The 26,052-nt window shown below is 42.8% G+C and overlaps 1 protein-coding gene across 1 annotated transcript in view; it reads right to left on the bottom strand.

The window, feature by feature from the left end:
- The window catches only part of ADAMTS18 (ADAM metallopeptidase with thrombospondin type 1 motif 18), a 141,474-nt gene that overhangs the window by 33,939 nt on the left and 81,483 nt on the right, over positions 1–26,052 (bottom strand). Inside the window, exons 10-15 of the mRNA XM_032389809.1 lie at positions 21,380–21,475; positions 16,867–17,015; positions 10,462–10,634; positions 6,624–6,754; positions 5,746–5,869; positions 4,770–5,014 (exon numbers count right to left, since the gene is read on the bottom strand). Coding sequence (XP_032245700.1) covers positions 4,770–5,014; positions 5,746–5,869; positions 6,624–6,754; positions 10,462–10,634; positions 16,867–17,015; positions 21,380–21,475 — 918 coding nt within the window. The remainder of the gene's footprint in view (positions 1–4,769; positions 5,015–5,745; positions 5,870–6,623; positions 6,755–10,461; positions 10,635–16,866; positions 17,016–21,379; positions 21,476–26,052) is intronic.

Here is a 26,052-nt window from a genome sequence, read left to right as displayed (position 1 = left end):
TCTACAATGTCCCAGATATCATGCCGGTTTTGGAGGCTACAAAGATGAGCAAGTCTTCTTTCTGCTATTATGGGGTTTGGGATGATATAAAGCACCTCAGGACACTGCCACAGGATATAATGCAAGACATGAGCTTAGCCTCATTTCTCAAATGAGAAGATTGGGACCCAGAGAGTTGAAGTGACTCATGCAAAGTGACATAGGGAAGAACAGAGCCAACTATTTATATATAGATGTTCCCTGTTCTAACCCATGTTGCTTCCACACATACAACACTCACTCTTTACAGACTACAATGTTTTGGCAAAATCATTTATGTCGTAACCATCTGTGCATCTCCAATGCCTCAGACAGGACTGAGCATAGAATGGGCACCCAATGAGTGTTTGCTTAATTTTCTTTTTATCAGACATGGAAGTGAAGAGAGGAAAACTGCTTTGAAGGTAAGCACCTAGATCAATACATACCACAGTGGATGAAGATGGGAGCTAGCTAAGATATTGGGAGGATCTGATTAATACGTATGAAGGAGAGAAACATTATCCCCCCCAATGCCATCCCCATGTATTTTGGCAAACATACCCTTCTGCTAAATTTTACACTATAGTAAGAACTTAGTGAACATTCAGTAATTTTAAGAGGCCAAGAGAGAAAGTGCTTTCTTTCAGAGACTTATACTTTCTGTGGATGGAATAGCATTTTTCATTCTGGTAGGTTCCCACACTTTGATTCCAGCATCCCACAGGGCTGTTAAAACACATTCAACATTTTTATATTGGAGTGAACATATTTTTGGCTCCCAAAGTATTCATTTTGGTTCAATCCATAGCTGTGTGGAAAGGCACGTGAACTTTATTTAACTTCCTTTAAAGAATCTAGCCATGGATTACTTGGATACTGATATACAGTTTCATTTTGGAAAATGTATGTTATTGCTTATTGTGATTTTAAGTTTTAAAAATCACTGCGTTCCACTGAGTTTGGAAAGGTATGAACATGTGATAAAAACTGACCAGATATTTGATGATGTCCCCGAGAGCAATAAGGTATAATTTAAATATTAAAGTTATTAACCCAAAGTCTTTTAAAAGATAAAACAGATATAATACTAGGTTACTAGAGTTTTCTTTTTTTTTTTTTCCAGCTCCTAACATAGTTGCAACTTTTGAATGAAACCATAACTCCTTTAAAAATACAAGCAAGGCATGTCCAATTAATCATACAAGTTTCCCTCTAGATTGTTTTCAGACAGGTCACATTCCTAAGATGTTAATTTAAGTTTCGTTCAATCTGTAAGTAGAATGAGTCCATAAAATAAGATTCTGTACAACAATAGCTACACAAATGTGACCTTAATCTATTGTGACAAAACTACGATCCTGTATTAATAGATATTATTATAGTTCTTATTCTATTCATGTAATAGTAAGAAATTATTTTAAAAAATACGTATCTGGTTGAACCTAGGGAAGACTTCATGTTTTTATAATTTTATTTAGAGCTAGCCAATATTTCTCCTTGCATTTTGACCTATTTTCAAGGCGGTGTCTGTATTCGCAAGGAGACAGGTGATGGACCTGGCCAGTTTTGGAGAACTCGATCACCAATTGAGGTCCTCCTTCCATTTCTCAAAAATAGCTCCATCAGGAAAAACTGAGGACCTGGTGGACACTCCAAAGATTTAGGGTCAGTCCGAGCTACATAATACGGATGAATGAGATAAGGAGTTATGTTTAAATTAAGCAAAGGATAAATAAAAATTCTTAGCTCCAGGCTGGTATAATGTTCGGTGACAATGTGTCGATTATCTGGTTAATTTGATCAACTCAGACAATGCCAGGGGATATTTCAGGTCCCAAAGATCAAAGCAAGAGGGAACTCTATTATTCTGCTTTGTTCATTCCATCATTTCTTGTCTTATTCTTTGTTGTGGTTTTCCTGGAGATAATACATGTTTAATGGCAAATCTTAAATTACAGGCAGAATTGTAAAAACCTACTAGAGAAGCTTTGTGTTTAGGAACAAGACTAGAGAAACAATGACCAAAAAATGGTTGCTTGTCACGAAGTAGTCAAACACGTCTTTCTCCCCGGGAATGATTTGCACTTTGTTCTGATCACCCGTGGCAGACGCCGTGAGAGGTACCCCACCCCGTTTCCTGACTTAGGCTGTTTTGCAGCCCCAGACCTTGGTTTGTGTACATTTGCTCAGAGATGGATCAAAGGCCTCTTGGCAAAAGTAATGAAGCATTGTTGCTCTAAATCTGATACCTTGCAAGCTAAATACACCTCTCGAGAGAAAATATAACTTTCCTAAAGAGAAGGAAAAGATGTTTCCTGCTCAGATGCTTGATAGAAAAGAAAAAGAACATTTAAAAATTTTTTTTTTGAAAAAATATCCAGAAATCTTGATCAGAATTCCATTTCTGTGTGTTAGGTTTAATCAAAGTGTAATTTCAGGGACTGGATCCATTGCTGAGCTCCCAACCACCCTTAGTCCAGTTTTGTTTTTTTTTTTTAAGATTTTATTTATTTGAGAGAGAGAGACAGACAGAGACAGAGCATGAGCAGGGGGGAGGAGGCAGAGGGAGAGGGAGAAGTAGGCTCCCTGCTGAGCAGGAAGCCTAGGACCAGAGATCATGACCTGAGCCAAAGGCAGACGCTTAACCGACTGAGCCACCCTGGGGCCCCTTCGGTCCAGTTTGATTTGTAGTTCCTGCTCTCATCTCTGAAATGAAAGTGTTAAGAGGGTTGGGAGACTATTTCCTAACTAAAGCTTCTTTCTGAGTAAGTGAAGGGAGATCTCTGTGGGACCTCCCAGCACACAGACCGAGGTGACAGGACCTATTATCTCAAGTGACAAGATAATAGGAATTTAAATGAATGTAAGTCATGGTCACCATCTAGAACCAAGGTTGCAAACTCAAGTATCTACCGGGCCAGAAGTTCCCTGTTGTTCGGAGATGTCCCAAATCTCTATTTGTATAAGAAATCACCTGATACTGAAGCATCTATCCATTTTGTTTCAGTACTACCCAGATGTGGGAGCTGCCTGTGGCTGGTAGTCATGAGTTTGCTAGCCATGGTCCGAGTTTTAGATTTTTACCAGTTTATTTATGTATTTATTTATTTTAAGCAGGCTCCACACCCACCATGGAGCCCAATGCAGGGCTTGAACTCACGACCCTGACATCAAAACCGGAACTGAGATCAAGAGTTGGACGCTTAACCAACTAAGCCACCCAGGCACCCCCTCAAGATTTAGACTTTTAAAAAATATATATGTGAAAAGTTCAGAAGGCAAAGTGATGAGAATGGTTACACCATTATGTGACAAGTACTTTGTAAGCCCTGAACTTGTCTGAAATTATCCTTATAATAACCCTAACACTTAGCTAGTATTGTCCGCCCATTTTACAAATGTGAACATTAAAGGAAACGGATGTTAGGAAACCTAACCCGATAACTTGTTCAAGTTACACCGTTAGTTAAGAATCTGTCCTCTTAACCATACTAGGTATACAACATCTGACTTAGAATTGAAAGTGACATTTTTTTTTTTCCAACGGTCTTCTACTCATCTTTCTTAGTAAATGTTTAAAGGCAGTGCCTTAAATACTAATCGTTAAATTAAGCTATTGCTTCTTTTATTTGAGAAGAGAGCAGCACGACCGGACTGAGTGTAGACATCATACTTGTAGATGGAGGGGCGCCTGGGTGGCTCAGTCGGTGAAGTGTCCGACTCTTGATTTCAGCTCAGGTCATGATCTCAGGGTCATGGGATTGAGCCCTGCATCAGGCTCTGCACTCAGCATGGAGTCTGCTTGAGACTCTCTCCTTCTCCCTCTGCCCCTCCCCCTTCCTCATGCTCATGCTCTCTCTAAAAAAAGAAATAAATAAATACTTGTAGATGGAAACCATTCAGACTCCAGTTCAGTTCTGCTTTTTCCCTAACTGTGTGAGTTAGACAAGCCTCTTCACCTGTCTCCCCACTTCATTGCTTATTTTTCTCGCAGGTCAGCAAGGTAGGTTTTCTATCCCAATTTTGTAGGTGAGAAACTGAAACTCAGGAAGACGACCTTGGGTGTCTGGTAATCTCAGCCCTTAGCAAGTGGTAGCCAGCATGGCTTCTACACAACCTGAAGCAAATCGACTGCCTCTAAAAGCAGCGATCAGCCCCGCTTTGCAAACAGAGAAAACAACCTCAGAGACACGACACGGACAAGGAAAATGAACGCGCGATACTTGTCTGCAGAGTCATCTGCAGAGATGCTGGCTGATTACTATCCATTAATTTTTCTTCTCTTACCTCTAAGGAAACAACAACCTACACAAGGAAGGTCGTTTGCTCTGATTAAAACTCTCTCGGCATTCAAGCAAGTGTTCTTTCTACTCTATCATTCTACTGGTCCCAGGCCGGGTGACCGATGCGGTGAATAGCTACAGTGGCCTATCCAAATGGCAGAAGCAGACAATACGGAATTATCTAAAACACTCCTACTATATTCCTTAGCATTCAAGGCAGTCAAGGGCAGCCAAGGGCAATGCTGAGAGGCTGGCATCTAAATTTGAAAATCTGTGCGTTCTCTTAGAGACCCACTGGACTCTTGCCCTCTTCCCCAAAATGGAGAGCCTGTCTCTTCCTCTATGCACTTTGCAATTTAGCTTATTAGGAAACAAATCTGCACTAGAAGGAGAGGAGTTCTCCTAGCTAGCTCACTATAAATACAGCAAGAGGCACCGAGCACTAAACAAACAGAAGGGGCTTACTTCAAAGACCAGTGTCTCGTTGGTGGGTCCTGGTGCATACAGCCGTTCTGGGTGGTTGAAGGACCGCTGGTATTCAAACACGGTCCCAGCAAAGGGGAACTCCCCAGGCCAGTCGATGCTCCAGCCCCCCGTGAGGTAATACTTCTGCCCCAGGCTTCTGACCGCGAGGTAACTGGAGGAGAGCTGCAGCTCCTGGATCTCAATGCTTCGGGCCCCCGCTGGAATGGTGACTACTGGATAATATTCTAAACGGGAAGAATAGAACAATGCTGTTTTCCATGTTGCACACTGGAGAAATGGAGCTAACAATGCTCAGAGACACAGTGATGTCCACTTTTATGGAGTGGGGTTGTTGAATCATGAACAGACATTCATTCCTACTCTATGAAGTGCAAATAAATGATCAATTACTTCATTTTCCCAGTGGAAGGAACACCAGAGAGAAAGTGTGTGTTCCTCTCCCAAGCACATGTTGTGGACAGGAGGGACACTCTTCTTCCTTCCAGAATAACCAAGGGCACGAAACTCAATAACACTTTTAAATCTTTAATCCACTTGGAAGAAACTTAGAGCCATGGACCTCAATAGTGATATTCAGGAAACAGGGCTCTGGGTTTCATTTTACTCAAGATTCGTTTAGATAATTGCTCCCAATATTCATCTGGCGTCGTGAGTGTGGATCACAATTCACATCCTGAACCGTAAGTTTCAAAATCTGATCTTTGTTTAACAAAGGCCCGTGGGACAGAGGACAAACTGCAAAGTAAAAAGGCGTTTGACAGACACATCTCAGAGCTGTATGTGTTGACGGAACTCCTCACACTGAGAAACCGCCCATCCTCCCTTGTTCTCGCAAGGTGTCAAAGCCATCATTCTGTGCGCGTCAGGCGAGCTGGTAAACGGCTCGGTCACGGCCAGCTTGACAGAAGCTTGTCGGCAGCAAAGTCACTGCAATGAAACAGCAGGGATCTCTTACCGTTAGCTTTATGCTGGTTGAGGTATAGGCCTTTATAAAACTTGCAAGTCGAATTATCCCCTTTGCAAACACCACACGCATCCAAAACTGCTTTAGAGCCAAGTTCATGATCGCATCCCACTGGCTGTGACCAAAATAAAAAAATAATAACAATAAAGTGAGCAAAATCAGAAAAGCCAATGGCTACGAATAACCAAGAGATACGTGGGGCTCTATCTTCAGAACATCGGGAAGACAGTACAGCTTTAGGGTTAAAGGCAGAGTCTCATGTTTGGGGGTTCAAATCCCTCCTCTGCCTTTACCAGATGCGGGACTAGGGCAGTTACAGAACTCATCCAAAGCTTGCTGAGACCCTTCCTCTGGAAAACTGGAATAAAAAGTCACTGCTGCTACTAATGGCAGGTGAGCTTCCTTGGGCCAGCTCTCCTGCTGAAACAGAAAAATGCTGAGCCCCCCACACAATGGAATTAAAAGGAAGACTAATCGGCAGGAAATAGGAGTACTATGTCAAAACACACCTCTGAGGCTCTGACCATAGAGCGAACATACTTAGCAAACATGCAATGGAAGTTTACTACTATTCTTTACATTCTTATTTAATTTTTGCAGCTACTGCGTGTAGTAGATACATCACCATCTCCACTGCATACTCGTGGAGACAGGTGAAGAAGAGCTAATAAGGAGGTCGGAGGGGTCTTGCAGAACCTCAGTGGGGATGTCGGAGACAGTCTGCACATCCAACCTGCAAACACTGGCCTTTTCCCCTAAGCTGCGTTTTCTCCAGACACAGCATCTCTTGTACCACTTCTCACAGTACACGTTTGATAGGAGGAAACACCAGCGTGACCACACATCCCAAAGCAGAAATGTCCTCTTACTTCACAAATCCCATCAATACACACGTCGTGTTTGTCTGGGGAGCAAGGAGTCCCGTCTTTCACCTTGCTGGACATGGCGAAAAAGAATTCAAAGTTCTCAGCCTTGCAGTATAGTTTACATCGATCTGCCTCTAGAAGCAAAGAGATCAAGACAGGACGTGATCAGGAGGAAATCACAGGAAAATGACATGATGGCCAGAAGGATGAATTAAGTTTATTTAGAAAGCTATCATGACTAAAATGGGAAATGTTACTCAGTTTTGTATGTGGGTGTGGGTGTGCATGCATGAATGCATATATATGTGCTTTTAAAAACAGGAATCTCGTTTGCAATTCAAATAAAACTGCTCTAACACAAAAATCTCATTTTTCTAATCCTTAGTAATAGCCACAGGACACACGATCGGTGGCTTCTACAGCTACTCTCCTTGGTTAGCAAATATTTTAGGCTTTACAGGACTTATGGTCTGCTATTGACAATATATAAATGAAGGAGCGTTTCCGTGTTCCAGTAAGACCTTATTTACAAAAACAAACACACAAACCAAAACTGGTCAGATTTGGCCCACAGGGTGTAGTTTGCTGACCATGATTGAGGACATGGATTACTTTAGATATTTATTCGGGTAGTTAAGAGAAAACATTTTAGGCACTTTGGGGAAAAAAGGAGGGGCATATGGTTCATGTTTATAAAACATATAGAGAATAATCACGTCAGGAAAAGGAAGAGGAAACAAACTAAACCTAAAGGCTAAAAAATGCAACTTTTATTGACCATAAAGTCCCTGAGAAGTTTCTGGTATCACAGGAAAAAGAAAAAAAAAATACTGTATTTCTACAGAGCTCTTGTTATCAGAAGGGAGTTCTGCCAATTTCCCAAATACAAAGCATTCTTCTTGGCCAGTAGCTCCAGATGACATTTCTCACGGGAGCCCGTGCGTGGGCGACACCGTACATCAGCCCTGACTACAGTTGTACAACAAACGTGTAAACAGTTTGCAAATCGCTGTGCTTCATAAAACCTCTTAATAAAAGACAGTCAAAACTTAAATGTGAAAGTACTTAGCTTGTCATGATCCAAATATGTGGATCATGTGATGTGTCGATGGATTAAAAGTTTCTCCTTTACCTAGAAATCTCTTTCAATAGCTTTATTAAACACCTCCCAAATTTTGCATTGGAGGTTATGGAAGACATATCTATAGCCTTTCTTTTCTCAGTCATGCCCAGGAATGAACAAGTTCTAAAAAGTTCAGTTTTACCCACAGAGGCTCCAGGGCAAGTTTCTCAACTGGTCTATTGGAAACACAGAAGGGGGGAAAAAAATCTCACTACTGTAAGACAAAGACTGTCTACATTTACAAATAGTCTTCCCTTGTTCTTTCCCAACCTGCGTGAATGTCACCAGACCTTCAAATCATGGTCAGTGTTTCCCGATTCTAAGTACGTATCAGAAGGAGAAGAGGGAGAGACAAAAGGCCTTAATTTTTCAGTCTCCTATGCTAGGATGGGGGCTCCCCAGGCTGGGTCTCTGTCCTACTCAGTGTAGCTCCCCCTGCATCTAGCAGAATGGCGCCCACACAAGAAATGCTCAGTAAACATCCATTGAGCAAATGAATGAAGTAGTATGCTTCTTACTCAGTAAGGCTGCAATTAGTGAAAAACTTTGAAAGCAAAATATATTTCACAAGTTACAAAATTTATTTGCTTCACTGTCTCCTCATGTACTCAACACAGAACCTATTTAAAGGGTGACCACAACACCCACTCTGTAAACACTGTGTATGAATGAAAGACACGATGTGGGAAAGACCAAGGAATATCTAAGAAGACAAAGCAAGGAAAAGAAGGGGAAGTGAGAAAGGAAGGACAGCAGGGTCTGGGGGAAAGGGCCATACATTAAGAATCACGGAATGACAGGAGTGTTCAACCAAGAGAAAAGAAACCTTCAAATGCTGGACTTGAAAGCAACTGCAGGTGTTCTATCTATCTGTCCCCAGGAACATGTTCGTGCAGTGCCCTTCCTAGATAATCGCTCAGTTCCTGATAGAATGCCTCCAGCGATGGAGAGCTGGCCACTCATAAAGGGGAAACACACCCATTATGGACAGTTGATGCTTATTTATTCACTCATTCATTCTGAAAGTTATAAATATGCGCCAAGGGCTGTTCTCAGATGCTGGAGGTCCAAGCATGCTCAAAATGGACAAAGGCTTCATCCCGCGGAACATAAATTCTTACGGGGAGAAAGATAATGAATAAGCGGCTATATGATATAAACTCATGCATGGCTAAGAGCTATGAAGAACAAAGCAGGTTAAGGATTGAGAGGATGACAAGAAGGAAGGATATTCTGGGCAGGCTGGCGAGGGAGGCCTCCCTGAGAAGGGGCTATGGCTAAGAAGTTCTTAGCCTTTGAACAAATCCTGTCCTTTGAAGTGATTTCAAATAAATCTAAATCCTTTTCTAGTTATTATCTCTGAATTTTTGCAGGTACCTGGCTTTTCTCTTTTTCTTGGTAAGTTTCTACATTATTCTACTGGAGAAATTTTTTTTTAAATGGATGTATTCCCAGCTTTGTCACTGAAGTCCAAGAGAAATGAAAGACAAACTAATTTTGCAAGCACACATTTTTTCCATAAAGCAAGAAAGAGGCGTACCATGAAGCATGACTTTTAAAAAAATGGTTTAAAACTCATTAATAAACCCTGCACCTATTATCTCTTAGTGCAATTTGAAATACTGGAAATAACAATAAAGGGCTGAGTTTCTATTTTAAAAAAAGAAACACGTACAAGTAGACACTTATAGATGGCTCACTGCAATTGCAGAATTTTCATGCCGGCCTCTCTCTGTGCTTTTAGACAACCAGTCATGAGCCGGAACCATACAGAGCTCCCGCGACGGCTGGGTGGGGGCTGGGCAGAGCGGCACTATCACTGTCATCCCCCTTGTTAGGCGTCGTGTGCAGTCTCTAACTCCGCTGGCTTCTCTATGGTCATTGACAACACGGGTTCTTTTTGAGCTTCTGCCCAGCTATGACCCTCAGTCTTATTTCCCACGAATTGCCACTAACATCAGGGTCTTCCCATTCTACCTGTGTGCCCTTGGGGCTCCCAGTTATCCTTTCTCAAGCAAGGATGCCTGAGTTTTGATAAAGCAAGGGAACTGAAATAATAGAAGGCAAACAACCAGAACGGTGACAGCTTAGTCTGCGAAGGTAACAGAAAGCGCATTAAATGTGTACATTATAACTAAAATAAATGTTTGGATACTTTGGTAAAAAAAAAAACAATTCAATTTAAAAGGTAAAATACAAGCCACAACTTTAAGTAATAGTAAGTACTAGGAACCCAGTATGGAGACATTTTGACATTCATGGCTGTGTGTGTGTGTGTGTGTGTGTGTGTGTGTGTAATACCCTGCAAACAGGCCTTCCCATGTGTGCAATCATCTAACACGTCAATTGCTGAATATGGTGTCTCTATAGGGCATATATGGTTTCATGGGTTTTTGGTTTGGACAATTCATACCAATTTCAATTAACATCCCCCTGGGAGACTTAATTGCTGAAATGTCAAAGGTAAGTTTTGAAACATAAGTACATTCCAAACACATGAACCCTTTGGCTTACAAATGTGGGGGACAAAGGGTTGTCTTGTGAAAAAAAAAAGTATGGAAAAATAAACAAAACCTATGGAAGTGAATGAAAAACTGGGTCAGGACAGGTCTAGAGGATGACGTCAACATCGAAACTCTTTTATGTAGGCAGCGATTTCGTTCACATTGCTGTCCACAAAGAGTCATATTTGTTGGAGGTTTAGAGAGACCAAATTACCTTCCACTTTGGTATAGGGCTTCCACTGGTAGAACCATCCACGGAAAGGTTTGCTGTTATATTCTGCACACTGCTGGGCTCGGAAATCCAAGCTATTTTCATTACAAGGGTTAATATTGCACAGCTGATATATACGGCTAGAACCTGGACAGAACTTGCCACCATACTGAGGCCTAAAAATAAAATGAAAGAGCTTTAGTGTGAGCAAACAGAGGGCTCATTATTAGTCATAAGCAATAATGTAAGGAGGGACAATCAAGATGAACATTATCAGAAGGCATGCAGTGTATGCAATCTGTGACAAGAATGGAAATAATGTAGTATACGACATGCCATGTCCCTCCTTGTATCCATGGCAGGCAGAACCCATCAATCAGGGACTTGCTCTTTCTTTTCTTTCTTTTCCCAATATGGCCCTTGGGGAGGCATTACCACTGCTCAGCAACTGGAACTGCCATGTTCGATAAAACTGACTTGTCATCCCTGATCCCAGTGTTACATTCTGGCTATTTCCTTAAAGAATGATGAGAGCATATTCTTGATGCTCCTCATGTTACCTGTTTTGGGAAATTTGTAAATGCACCTAAATGTTCTCATTAATGTAGATAGATGTGTGTCTGTGTGCTACAAAGCTCTTCAAATGTGGACCCAACCTACTCCCCAGCTCTCCACCCATTTCTAAACACACCCAGCTTCCTACAGTATGTCATCCACCTGCTGCTATGAAGAAAGTCAGGACACCGAAGAGAAAGAGCAGAAAGCCCCATTTGCCATGTCCTCCCATCCGGCCCTGTCAATCACTGAGCCGACGTTCTGATTGTCGTCTGACTGTTGTATATTTTACTCTAGTTATTCCTAAACTGTGAACAAAAATTCCCTTGTTTTCATCTGCATAATCACTTTTTAACTTTGTAGGTGGCCTACTCCTCTCCTGCCAAACACAATGGGAAATGGATTTCCAGAGTAGGGAATCCCATTAGAACATAAATAATTATGATCTAATGGCCAGCTCTTTAAGCTCTTGGTAGGTAGACTGCAAAAACCAGAAAGCAATATAAAGAAAAAAGGAGCATAAACCAAAATGAAAATGACCAATAACGGCTTATCCAGCTTCTTACAGGCACAAAGCAATTGCTTTTTCTCATGCTCACTTATTTGTGCTTTTCTCCAAAGGCTAAAACCCAACTACGGATCATCTCACACAAAAGCTCAATGCAAACATGTAACATGAAAGAAGGCTCCAGGTTAATAAATTTATGTGATTAAAATTCCTTGTCTCTTTAGGAAGCACAAGAATGCTATAAAACACCCCTGGATTTGCTTCAGCATATTTTATCAAATCCTCGTGCAACTGCAAGCTAAGATGGATTCAACAGAAACGGGAAGGGTCACAACGCCAGAATGAGATTTTTTTTGCTATTTCAAAACACTCTGGAGCAACTACTTAAACATTCAGCAGCCATTGTGCTGGATTAAATCCCCGAAGACTTCTTAAATCATTATCTGAAAAGTGCTTAGAAAAACCTTAAAGGGCCCTACGATAGCTTTACTATTCCTGGTCATTTTTACAAGGCATTTTTAAAACTTTCTTAGTTGAAGACATTCTGTCTGCGATTTTACAAATAGCCTTCATTTAGACTCCTCAGATTTGATAAAGCGAAAGAGGACCACATGTGTTACTTTTTCAACTCGGAAACCGTAACACGGAAAAGACCTCGAAACTTCCATAGCACCCCCTCATTTTGTAGACGAGGTGAAAGACGGATGAGAAAGCTCATAAAACTTGCCGAGTGAAGATCCCATAGCCAGCAAGAGACAGGGCACAGCTAAGCCCCCTACCTTCGACTCCCCGGGATCCCTTCCCTGAGCCACTCTGCCTGCATTCAGCTGAGTTAAGCAGCAGGGGCCGGCAGGAAAGAGGAAGACAGTCAGGCACCATGGTTAGGGAGTTGGCCTTTTATAATGAGGCTGCTCTGGATTTAAATATTCTCTGCCTCTTCCCAGCTTATCTTTAGGCAACTGGTTTAACCTCCTAACCTGTAAAATGGGGGCAGTTGTGATGATTAACAGTGTGATGTTTGTAAAGAATTTAGGGCTGACAAAGTACGGAAGCAGTCCATGTGGCCATCAGTAGGTGAATGGATAAAGAGATGGTATATGTACACAATGGAATATTATTCAGCCATCAGAAAGAATGAAATCTTGTCATTTGCAATGACGTGGATGGAGCTAGAGGGTACTGTGCTAAGGAAATGAGTCAGTCAGGGGAATACAGAGAAATATGATCTCACTCATATGTGGAATTAAAGAAATAAAACAAACGATCACAGGGGAAAAAGAGAGAGAGACAAACCGAGAAACAGACTCTTAACTCTAGAGAACAAACTGATAGTTATCAGGGGGGGAGGTGGGTGGGGGGATGGGGGACATAGAGGATGGGGATTAAAGAGTACATTTATCATCATGAAAAAAATAAAATAAAATGATAAAAAAACAAAGGTCACAAAATAAATGAGATATGATCTTCAAAAAAAAAAAAAAAGAATTTAGGGTTGAGTCTAGGACAGAGTTAACACAGATTAATCATAACTTTAAAATGCTTTCTGCTTTTAATGACTGGCAAGAATTTGTACTTTTCCATCAAATCCTCAAATACAGGTACATTCTTCTGCCGCTGTAAACAAAAGTGCTAGGATAAATTGACAGAAAATTCTACCATGGCATCTTTTGGTGTAACAAGATTAAAAACAAAATATAAACAGTCAGAAAACAAATGTCTGGGAACATGATTTTGTCCTTATATTAGACCATTATAAAGGATCCTCATTTTCACTTCTGCATAATTTATCATGTCCTGGCTACAGATGGTCACAACATTGGCTGGCTGATCAAAGAACCAGTGGGGGAGCTCTGTTAAAAAAAGATAGCCACACAGACAGATGGACTGACTCCTGGGTCCCTCCAGATTTCTCAATAAGAATGTATGATGGGAAGATCCAGAAATCAGTGTTTTTTTTTTAAGCATACTTGGTGATTTTGATAATCACCTGAGCCTGGAAATTACTGGTTGAAAAATGGGACAGAGATTTAATTCAATTATTATTCTAGAGCTATGACTCTAGAGGCATATTATTTTTTTCTCAAGTAGACTTGCAGTTTAAGAAAGTTCTAGAACGCCTTTGCATGTTTCATTTTCACTACCTAAATTTTTGCGATTAATTTTTTTGAACAGGCTTTATAGAAATTCCACTAGGCTCCTTTAGACTGTAATAATTGAATAGTCATGGAACCAGAAGGAATGTCAGAGGATTAAAAGTGTGGGCTCCTGGTCTGACTCTACCACTACCAGCTTGGTGACCCGGGCGAAGATTGCTGCTCTGGGACCCTCCGCCTGCCCTGGTTACTCATTCGTCAAATAACTGGATCAGACAACAGGTTGCAACTCATGCATCTGTTCTAGGTAGATTGGGAGGGAAGGCCTGAAGAAATGTGTCGAGGTTCCTGTGGCATAGTAAGGCTCAGTAGAAAACAGAGCTTCTTTCCATTAAAAATGTCCACCTCAGGGGTGCCTGGACGGCCCAGTTGGTTAAGCGTCGGACTCCTGGTTTCGGCTCAGGTCATGATCTCAGGGTCGTGAGATCGAGCCCCACGTCGGGCTCTGCGCTGAGCATGGAGCCTGCTTGAGAGGTTCCCCTCTCCACCTGTCCCTCCCCCCACTCACATGCTCTCTCTCTCTCTCAAAATAAATAAATAAAAATAAAAATGTCTACCCTAGACATGGGAAAAAGAAGGGCCATATGTGTGTGGTACCAGTAACTCCCGAACCAGATAACCTTCAAACACTTTTAAAGCTGAAAAGTTGGGTAAGTCCACAAATCAGCCAGGAATAGTTCATTTTTATGAAACAAAATATGTTCTGGGAAAACCATCATTATGTGAAATAAAAGCTCCTACTGCTTCTCACATGAGAAAATGAAACTGGTTAGGTGGAATAATGTGAACACACCAAATGTTTGAACTGAAGCAAAGAAGAAATCAGTAATTTAAAATGGGGGGGGAACCTCAGTTTTACTACCACAAAGTGAAATAAGAACAGAGAACAACTAATTCAATTGCCTTGGGACAACTGCTCATGTACTTGTTTTATTTGTGAGGCATAATTAAAGTAAACAGTATCCCGAGGAGCCTTAATCTTGAAAATGATAAAACGGCACCAAATGGAACTACTTTAGTCATTCTCTTATTAGGCATTTCTGAAATTACAATATGATCTTTCCATGAACAATACCCTATTATAATGAGAGTTCTCAATCCCACAGATATGAGAGAGGTTTTAATTTAAATCTCAGGGGTGTCATTCACGCATGTTACCAGCAGAGCTATTAAATTAGGTAATCTATTTCTTTCTTGGGAAAATACTGAGCTGTAAAATGTTGCGATGTATGAAAACCAGATCTGTGAAATAGGCTGAAAAAATGAAAAGTAATATAATGATTTTAAGAATCCTACCCAAGATATGGACTACATTCAAAGTACGAGGAGGGTGGTTTTAATAGTCTGATATAAGCTGGAAATGTATCACAAGCCTGTCTACCATCACGCCTAGTTACTGAATCGGAATAAACCAGTGAGTTTCACCTGGGGATGGCTTTGCCCCCTACAGGACATGTGACAGTCTCGGGACATTTTTGGTTATCAGGGGGCTGTCGGGGAGGGAGCGCCATCCTACTGGCATCTAGTGGGGAGAGGTCAGGGCTGCTGGTAAACATCCTGCCATGTCCTGGACAAACCCCCTAACAAAAATTTTCCAGCCCAAAATGTCAACAGTGTCAAAGTTGAAGAATACTGTTAGCCTGAGATCCCAAAGAGCACCTAGCAAACCATGGTCAAAGTGTCTTCTGACCCTCTCCTAGTTGGGAACAAACTGGCCTCTTGATCCAGCTCAGGCTGCTGACTCAGATAAAAGGCCAGACCCCTTTTAAATTTTCCTTCTGCTCCAGTTTCATTTATTTATTTTAATTCTTAATCTACCAAACATTTATGCGATGCTTGTAACATGCCAGGCACTTTGTAGAAGCGCTTTGCAAACATTAACTCAGTTGATGTAGGCACTCTCCTTAGTCCATTTTTTACCAGTGAGGAATCTAGAGCAGGGAGAGAAAGTTGTCTATGGCCACATAGGTGGAGAGAGGCAGGGCCAGGAGGCAAACCTAGGTAGGGTTCTGGGCTTAGGAGCCTGTGCTCTTGACCTTCACGCTATACCACCACTCAGTGCTGTGAAGTGAAATCCCTATCTTCCAAGGATCCCTCACATTCTTCTCTACCACATTCTCCAAAAGTCCAGTTTCGTCAGTAAGGCCTCCCTCCCCCTCCCCTTGTTTTGGAGGACCCATCCTCTGCTACCCTGTACTCCGGGTCGAGTTTAGGACGAAGGTGATAAAAGCCACACGGACCCCGGATCCTTTTGTTGAATGACCACTGGAGGCTCCCTGGTAGGGGGCATTCTACAGACCCCCTTCCCATCCCCCCAAACCTTCAGAGGAGGCATTACTGTCTCAACCTTACACATAGATTCAAGCTCAGAGTTCAAGTGAACTTTCCGAGGTCACATAATTAATAGGTGGCAGACCCAGGATTTGCAGTCCCATCTGGCTCTCAACCCTGGGCTCTCTCTACATCCCTGTGCCAGTCAGGGAGTGTGCATCTCCCGCGGGTTGCACACGGGGATGAGAGCAGAGGAAAGGAACATAAAACCGCCTTCGTTTTCAAAGAACACAGAACCCCGGTATACCCGGGGCCAGAGCGTGCCCACAGGTGACCACAGGCCAGTCTCCCATCTGTAGATGCTGCGATTAGTCCTGTGTTCTGTTTAAAGAAAACGGAATTTGTTGTCAGTATCTTAACAGTCGGGAAATTTCACACACATTTTTTTTGGATTTCTGGTTTCTCTTGAAAAGTCAGGCAGATCTGTCACCACGTGTTGATGTACATTCCTGCAAGGCAAAAATTAGCATACTTTCTCCAGTTCATCAGTTTGAAACACACACACACACACACACACACACACATTCCACTGGCCAAGCTTCTCTGCTCCACAACACAGGCATTTGACTGTGTGACCGTGTGGCTCAAACTTAGATTCAGAAACGAGCTCGGGCTATCACTTGAGTCTCTGATCGTCCTAGTCACACATACATACATAGTGTTGTTTTTGGGTTTCTGACCGTCACACCCCCACCCCCTGCCCAGTGCCTGTAGTCTGTAGATGCAAACAGTAAAACCCCAGCTTGGTTGCGATTCACTGGAGGGAAGGAAACCGCACTTAAAAACCAGTACGTACGCAAAACAAAACCCAAACCGTACATTCTTGCCTTTTACGAATACGGACGTTCTTTGGAGCCTTACTTGGGGTTATTGCAGTGTCTCTCTTGGTCCCTGACTCCACCACCACAGGATCGCGAACACTCTGACCACTCGGACCAGGCGGACCACTGGCCGTGGACGGGCCGGGGGCCGTGCTCCCCGAACTTCACACACTGGCCTTGCCGACACCACTATAAAAAGAAGGTGTGACACGTTTCCTGTCAGAGTCCATGCGGGGACGGGAAGGAGAGGCAGACACCTGCGCGTTAACGGAAAAACGAGCGCGTCGGCAAATGGGAGAACGCAGGACACCTTGACAGGTTCCTTAGCCGGCTGCACTTTACCGACACCGGGTTGCTCTGCATCTACTGTGTGCGTTTTGAAAGGCTGACATCTAGGGAGGGGGCATCTGTCACCAGCAGGCGAGGATCGTATGCTTTGTGAGCTGTCGAGGTGAAATGTTCAGATAAGATTCCACCCAACAGCCAAGGGACTCAGTGCAAGCACAAGGACAACGGAGCCTCCCCCGAAATCTAGAAACAAGGCTGCTTTGAGAACAATGTGGATCATTCACTCAGGGAGAACTGGGTTTTTTTTTTTAGGTATGAACACAGAATTTATCATTCTGATGATCTTATCATAAAAACAGATACAATTATGCAGACATTTTTGTTTATCCCAAACCATCCCTACGGAGCACTTCTTATGAAGCCCAATAGTTCTCAGTCCAGGCCAACTGTGTTTGTAGATAACACCCTTTGACCTTTTTGTCTGTATGAAAGGTCCCTGCTCCAGACCCTCGGATGACTTTGAGCTCTCCGAGTGTCTTTTAGGAATTAGCTCTGGGTCTTTCATTTGCTAGTGCTCTGATCGAGCCAGGACAAGAACGGTTTTCTGGGCTAACCTCTCCATTTGTTTTCTTTTGCAACACATTCCAGGCTTTGCTGGTCATCTCTGTCCTTGGGGCTTGCATTAGCCTCTGGTAGTGGTTTTATTCCTGTGGTGCTTTTATTATGAGCAAGTTCTGCATGACTTAGCGTAACTGCACACTTTCCTAAAAGCCTCCACAGTGAGATCCAACGGACTGGGGTTTGGACAATGCATGCCAGGTTCTGCCGAGGAGTGGGGCTTCAGTTACAGAATTAGGGGGAGGTGGTTTGACTTTCAAATCTTCACTTTCCCCCAGGATACATTTGGCTCCTTGGCTCTTTATTGCGTGGCGAGTGCACTTTGCCCAGATCAAGATATTGCTTCCTTTCTTCAAATTCTTGCCGTGTGCGGATTACTTCTTGTGTTCTTCATTTGTCTTTTCCCTGGATTAATTGCCATTTCAGAGTTTGCATGAACTCCTGTAACACCATTGAGCCCTTTTAGGGGGAAAGCAATTGGTCATTAGAGGATCTGGACCACTGCGAGCAGCAATCAGAATCTTCCCGACCAGGAGTCCCCGGGACTGTCCCAGCTGAGTGCAGTGGCGGACACAAGGTAAGAGCCAACAGCAAGAGCAGGGGCTGCACTTCATGAAGTTGCTCCTAGGTGCCAGAAACAGTGCAGGCAGGGGGAGCGGGAGGACTTCCCGTGCACTTCCTAACGTAATCCTCCCAAAGCGCTAAGGAGTTAGTAACTATTTTCTGGATGAGAGAAATTCAGCAAAGAAATACTAACACAGCTACCCAAAGCAGCCACATAGGTACCGCTGAGGCTCGATTTCAACTCAGTCACCAAAGCCCCTCAACAGGATATGTATCCTTCTCGCCTCAGAGGCAAATGCGCCCCCCGCCGCCCGCATAGGTCTTAACCTGAATTTCTTTCTTTTTTTTTAAGAAATATGGTTTTTAGATCTGTTCTAAACCTTCAATTAATTTAACTTTCTTTTATTTCAGGATTCATCCTAGTATTGGCTTAGGTTGCCAGAAGATTGTCTCCTCTGGCTTTTTCATTCAGTATAGAAATCAGAAGTAAATATATGAATGCATACACACACACACACACATCCTCTTTGGATCTCATTGCAGAGGCTTGCAGGAAAGTGTGAAGTTATTCTAAGTCCTGCAGAACTTGCTCATAATATACATATTATATATATATGTGTGTGTGATTCATACACACGTGCATAATACACTTATAAAATTCTACATATAAAATTGTATCTATTCATACATATATAGATAGGCATTTCTTCTAATTTCAAACTGAGTGGCTGTAACTGGGCAGACACCTTTTATGACCGACAGAAAACACAAGCCTTTCTTTTCTTGCACATGTAACTAGATAAACGTATGTGCTTTTTCACATCCTCACATGTTTACTGAACATTCATGGTCCAAATATCACTGAATGACCAGGGACTAGAAAGATATGGGGAAGAATTCAGCTAGGTTCCAGTTACAAAGGAACAAAACACAGAGTAGTCGCTACGCTGTAGGACACTTGATATAAAGCATAAGGCATGGTCCTGGCCTCACGGAGTATATAGTCTAATGAAGAGCTGGTTCCATCCCCTAGAGGAGGAAGAGTCCGAGAACCTTGCATGTGGATGCAGTAATAATTAAACCGGAGTGATGATGGATGGAACTCATCTGAACGTTTTCTGCTGAGGGGGAGGTCTTCCCCCATTCATTCAAGGGCATTCCCCCAGTATTTAAAACTGCAGCCTGGTCTCTTAAAATAATGAGGTGGGGGAGTGGCATGAGGACATCTGTTTTCTAACTTCTGGACCGCTTTGTCTCAGGTTACAGTAACTAAAGTCTAATCCAGGGGCATTTTCATGCCCGTGGAACTACATCCCTGGTGTAGGTAGGTAATAAAAACTTTAGCCCTATGCCACTTGGCACTTACTTTCCTTGCTTATTAGATCAATCTATTCTTGTACATCCCTCTTATGTTTAATGCTGTTGCGTTCATAATGAAAAAATACCCACTAATCCTTGAGTTTCAAGTCCTAAATTTTGATGCTCTAAAAATAAAAATGACGGGGCACCTGGGTGGCTCAGTTGGTTGAGCGGCTGCCTTCGGCTCAGGTCATGATCCCAGGGTCCTGGGATAGAGTCCCTAGTCAGGCTCCCTGCTCAGCAGGGAGTCTGCTTGTTCCTCTCCCTCTGCCCCTCCCCCGCAACTCGTGCTCCCTCATAAATAAATACAATCTTTAAAAAATAAAAATGACTTGAGCAGTACTTATATGTTCAATTATTTCACTATTTTGCCTCATCACACCTAAAACATTCCATGCCCATTTTCAATGAGCATCCTTAGTGAAATTTCCTAAGACAGGTACTTCTGAAGGAAAGTTGCACATAATACCTCAACTTTTTAAAAAAAAAATTATTTTCTTTAAAATCAAAGAGTTAAAAAATGAAAATATTTTAAAAGACTTTGAATAAATGACTCAATATTAGTAAGCATTTTCTGAACACTTGTTAATTTTTGTGTGCCTATATTTTTGCCTTTATCGTTAATCTCTCACTGAAAGTCTCTCTCCCATCCAACTGAGGATGGGATTCACATTCCAACATCCATCTTGGTGTACCCACTCACTGTACTTCATTCTAATAAGTGCACACCTAATCCCGAGCATCGACAGCAACTCAGGGCTTAAAGGAGGTCTGTTTAAAAAGAAAGTCCACGTTACTGGCTTCTGCACAGGTTTCCCCACTGGACTGGGAGTTCTTGAAGAGATAAAACTGAATTTTATTCATCCTTGTATCCCCAGAGTCTCCTGTCTCTGATATCTAGCAGTCAATAAGTTATTGTGCAATTGAATTCACTTTAAATGACCGAGTCTTCTCTACCAGCTCATGCTGCCTCGGGAGAGCCAGAAGCAGAGATCAGAGATCCTGGAGCATCTCCACGCTCCCCTCTTTCATAGCTCTTGATCATGATCTTCCAAAGGAATGCACCAAATCTGGGTCATACACTGCTATATCAAGTGCATCTCTCCCTCCAGATGCTACTAAGAAAGGAGAAAAAAACCCAGAAACTATGAATGTTCTTCATTCAAAACACAGATATCTCATATTGGAGATGGTTCTGAGGGCTGACCATACTTGCTGGCTAACGGCTTTCTGGTACAACCGACAGTGACCCAGCTTACCCTTTGCTAGGAGTCCCTCTACGTGACGGGACTCCCCTGAGCGTGTCAGAAACTCAGTGATGGGTCCCGGAAGGTGAGAAGTAGAAGCCTTGTATGGGGGGACAGTCCTTCCTTTGCTACTAAAGGGGACATCTGCTCCCTGAAGCTTCTCTATACTAAATCAAGTTTAAAAGGCAAACAGTATACAATGAAACCTTCCACCTTGTTGAAATATTTCATCTAAAAATGGAAACCAAAGTCAGAAAAAAAAAAATCATCATAAACAATTGAGCCAACTGGGTGATATTAGCATTGAGTTTTTATAATAGCTGCTACATAATGCTGGTGGATTTAAAGACAAGTCAGAAAATGTATGCGGCCAAGGCATTCCATTCTGAAGGTCCCAGTACAAATAGTTTGTACGATGGTTTGTTTCTATGCGTTATCGTATTTCCAGAACTCAAAACTAACACGTATGCAGTTTACCATACTCAAGCCACAAACGGTCCCTTCCGCTGCAGGCATAAACTTGGTCTCACACCTGTGACCCGCTCGATGGCACCAAAGAGACTTGCAAATGTCCTGAAAGGAAAGAAGCACCTGGTAAGGGCGTTGATAGAATAAAAATGAAAATATCCAAAGCTTTTGTACACAATATTGTATTTTGATGGGGAGGTAATAATAGTTCATCTCAGGACCACTGGGCTTGAAACTAAGAGACCTGGTTTGTAATAAGCCCCCCCCCCCCCCACCACCAGTGAAGCAGGAGAGGCCAAGATTGGAATCGAGCACATCGGATTCAAATCCTTGCCCCAGAATCCCAGGTTCCACGCCCTATGGACGGACATGTTCTAGAAGTCTCTGATGTGCAGTTTTCTCCCCTGTGCAAACAGTGATAAAAGTAGCTCTTGCCTCTCCAGTTGGTTCTCAAGGATAAATGGTGTGAATGATCACCATCATCACCTTCCTCCTCTTTAGTAATTTTCAAGCATTTCGACAATTCTCACACCATGGAAGAGTTTAACTCTCATGCTAGACTGTGGTAGGCAGAATACTGCCCGCCCCCAAAAAGGACCACATCCAAATCACTGACACCTGTAACTTTGTGCAGTTACATAGCAAAGGAGAATTAAAATTGCAGACGTAACTAAGGTTGCTCATCAGTTGACCTTGAGATGGGGAAACTATCTTAATTTTCCACATGGGCCCAAGATAATCATGAGGGGCCTTAAATAGGGCAGAGGAAGACAGAAGAGAACCAGAGAAAGGACAGTGTGAGGAGGACTAAGGGGGATGTTGTTGCCTTGAAGATGGGGGAAGGGGAAGGGGCCATGAGCCAAGGAACGTAGGAGGCTTCTAGAAGCTGGAGAAGGCAAGAAAATGGCTTCTCTTCTGGAGCCTCCAGAAGGGACACAACCCTGACAACACTTGATCTTAGCCCAGTGAGACTCATTCCACATGTCTACCTCCAGAACTGTAAAAAAATAAATTTGTATATTAAATCACCAAGTTCATGGAAAGTTAGAGCAGTCATAGGAAATTAGTACTGTTACTAACACCATTTAGTGTTGGATACTACGCTAATTCCCCATATAAACTAATTTAGATGATGGGACTGAGCAAGCTATTGACACTTTTCAAAGCCGCCAAGTCACACACAGCTGGTAAGTGGCAAAGGCAGGACTCACATTGGCCTGATTCCAGCCAGAGTCCTTGACCACTGCTCTCTGGACCTGGATTTGCCATTAAAGGAAGTTGGAAAGCTCTCAACCTCTCTGGGCCTCAGTTATCCATCTATAAAGCGAGGGGACCGAACCAGATTCCCTCCAGCTCAAACAGCTGAAGTTGCTACTCAGAATTATGTCATTAAGAGAATGTCAAAATGATGAAATGTCAAAATCATTCCATTTTGTTTGCCACATCCTATTTACTGGGATAGACGTGTGAACGTGTACAATTTGGAGGAAAATATTAACAACAAGGGAGGAAACAAAATGACTTTTGTGGTCACTTGGTGTGGCCCTGAAAATTCCATTAACCGGACACCCAATTCCCCAAGCCTTCCGGTTAATGTAGATTTCATGGTGACACAATATGGCAAGAACATGCTCAGGAGTTATTTCACAAAAAAAGTTTTCCACAGAACCAAGAAGAGGAAATACAGGGAAACCAGAGAGATGTGCAGTGAGCCTGATTGTGTAAACCATAAAGTTCTCCCCCCGCAAAAAAAAGAGAATGGAAGGATATTCAGGATGCTGCTGGGGACTATAACCCACCCATGGCCCCAGACATGTGCCACACACACCATCATACCATTTTCAAATCTCAAAACAGCTCCTAAGACACAATATTTCAGTGTTTCCCATACACGTGGACCTGCAACTGACATTAGTAGAAAGCAGGAGGCAGCCTGCCAACAAGTGAATCAGCTTCATCATCTCCGTGTGCTCTCCTCCATGTATCACCCTGGGCCTGAGGGGAACAACTTAATGTGGAAAAAGACAGTCGACGTCAAAATGGAGAAAGGAGAGGCAACCATTGAAACCCAGCCACAGTTAGAAAGGCTTTCAGAATTAAACTGCTTCCCTCCTGACAGCCAGCGAGCAGCCATAACCCACACCCCTCGCCTATGTGGCAGCCACCGAAAATGACCCCGGGGCAGATGCAGGCAGAGGAGACCCAGATTCCACAGCCAATGCCAAGCCACAGGGTGAAGGAGAAGGGGCAGCTGGAGAAGACCGGGAAAATGAGGCAAAACACAAAAACACAGGATTCCAGAGTGAAATCAGACAGGCTGTATGAACATGTTATTTCTCTTGTGGTGAAGGACATAAGTCAAACGTAATTATAGCCAACTACGTGCTTTGACGACCATGAGAGTCTTCTGAGAAAGCTCCCTTGCAAAGTAAACAGAAATGAGAGTTTGTACTTTTTTGCTTGCTCTTCCCTCTTTTTTTTTTTTCCAACATATTCAACTAACTTTTCCTTATCTATAATTCCCTAGACTGAAGTCATAATTTAAGGGAAAAAGAAATAACCACAGAGACTCCAAGGTCTCACGTTGCCTGCATGTGATTTTTAAGGAGAGTCTCGATACTAGGCATTACTCTGTCCTATCACTTGTTGACCATGTTGTCCTGTTGTGTTCCAAAGATTCTGAAGGACGCCCCTCCAAGCAAAACCTGATGTGCTCAAAATGTTCATGGTTTCTGCAAATCGAATTTTATAAAGCACCGAACACATCCAAAACAAAATTCCCCATCTGTCCCCCCAAGCCTGTTCAGCCTCTTCCAGCTCATGTTATGACACCTCCGTACTTCTAGATGCTCAAGCCAAAATTCCTAGAGTCCTCCTTGACTCCTCTCTCTCTCTCTCTCTCTCCCTTCCTTGAGGAGGGATGAGAAGGGGACAGAGGCATAATCCTCCACTTGATGAAAACGGGAGTGCTAAAGAAATGTTAGTTTTAGTTACCATGTAAATTCAGTAAATGATTCCTGGGTCTCTGCCAACACGGCAGGTACACGCTACGTATTTGCCATCCACTGAGGCAAGAGGCACACCTGGTCAGTGATAATATGGTACCACAAGTTCACGATGGGCCAAAGAGGGTGCAGACGGAGGCTGGGTGAAAGGAATGCTTCAATCTCCTTGGGGAAAACGGGAGGTACCGCTTGCAATGAATCTCCAACAACAGCAAAAGATGATTAGGTATTTGTCACATGGGTGACCATGCAGCATTCTAGGGTGGGAGGCATGTCTACAAAGGCTTGTAGACATGAAAGAAGGAACGGTATGAGAAAATACAAGGACATCAACACAGTTGGAACATAAGTCCATGGGGGGAAGTTAGTAAGAGTTGAAACCTGATATAGTAAATTTAGTAGATTGCAAAGTAGGTACAATTTACTGATTACATTTAGATGTAGATACTAGGAAGTTTCTCCTTATTCCCCATTCTTTTAGCCCAATGTCAAGTTCTTTTTATTTATTTATTTATTTTTAATTTTTATTTTTTTTTAAAGATTTTATTTATTTTTCAACAGAGGGAGAGAGACAGCGAGAGAGGGAACACAAGCAGGGGTAGTGGGAGAGGGAGAAGCAGGCTCCGCACTGAGCAGGGAGCCCGATGTGGGACTCGATCCCAGGACCCTGGGATCATGACCTGAGCTGAAGGCAGACGCTTAACGACTGAGCCACCCAGGCGCCCAAGTTCTTTTTTTTAAAATAATATTTAAAATTGAGGTATAACTGACAGGTAACACTGTATTAGTTTCAGGTATACAACATAATGATTCAGTATTTGTGTATATTACAAAAGATCAGCACAATAAATCCAGTTAACATCTGCCCCATACATTGTTACAATTTTTCTTGTGATGAGGACTTAAGATCAACTTGCTCAGCAACTTTCAAATATGCAATAGAGTATTAACTATAGTCACCATGCTGTACATTGCATGTCCTTGATTTATTTTCTACAACTTTGTATCTTTTGACGTCCTTTATGCATTGCAATGTCAGATTCTTGAAAGAAGAAATACATGCCCATCCTACTATTTTTGACGTGCCTTTTCTTTTGAAGGAAGTGTTCTCTGAGGTGATGGGCGCGAATGTATTCACTGGAATTCAAATGCCTTCCCCGTAATTCCTATTCTGCTTCGAGCCCTCTTGGTGCATCTGTAAATGAACATTTACGGAGCTTCTGCTGCGTGACAGTAACTGCCGGCTGCTGAGGTAACAGAGTACATACAGGCTGCTTGCTGCTAACTCAGTAAAATAAGGGGCATCGGAAGCACTGACCAGAGTCTTCCAGAGTTCGGGGCCTTGGGCAAGAAAGCCACGGGGAGAGAGGAGCCTGGGATGGCCATGCTGCTGGAGACAGGAGGGGGAGAGCATGAAGGAAAGCCTGGGTGTTCGCTGAGGGGTGCCGCCGTCCCAGGAGCTACACCTTCACAATTACCAGGGAAGAACTGTCCTTATCCTCGCCTTACAGATAGATGAGGCCACAAAAGCCGAGGGAGGTTCAGCCATTTGCTAAGGGTTCTAGGATGTGGTGGAATAAGGTTTTAAACCCAGGTCTACCTAACTCCAAAAGTCAGATGGGGGTGGGGGGTTGTGTGTGTGTGTGTGTGTGTGTGTGTGTGTGTGTGTGTGTGTGT

Source organism: Phoca vitulina, unplaced genomic scaffold (genome assembly GCF_004348235.1).
Source record: "Phoca vitulina isolate PV1807 unplaced genomic scaffold, GSC_HSeal_1.0 scaffold56, whole genome shotgun sequence".
Taxonomy (NCBI): Eukaryota; Metazoa; Chordata; class Mammalia; order Carnivora; family Phocidae; genus Phoca; species Phoca vitulina.
Note: the sequence above shows the minus strand (reverse complement) of the source record. Positions and strands in the feature narration are given on the sequence as shown.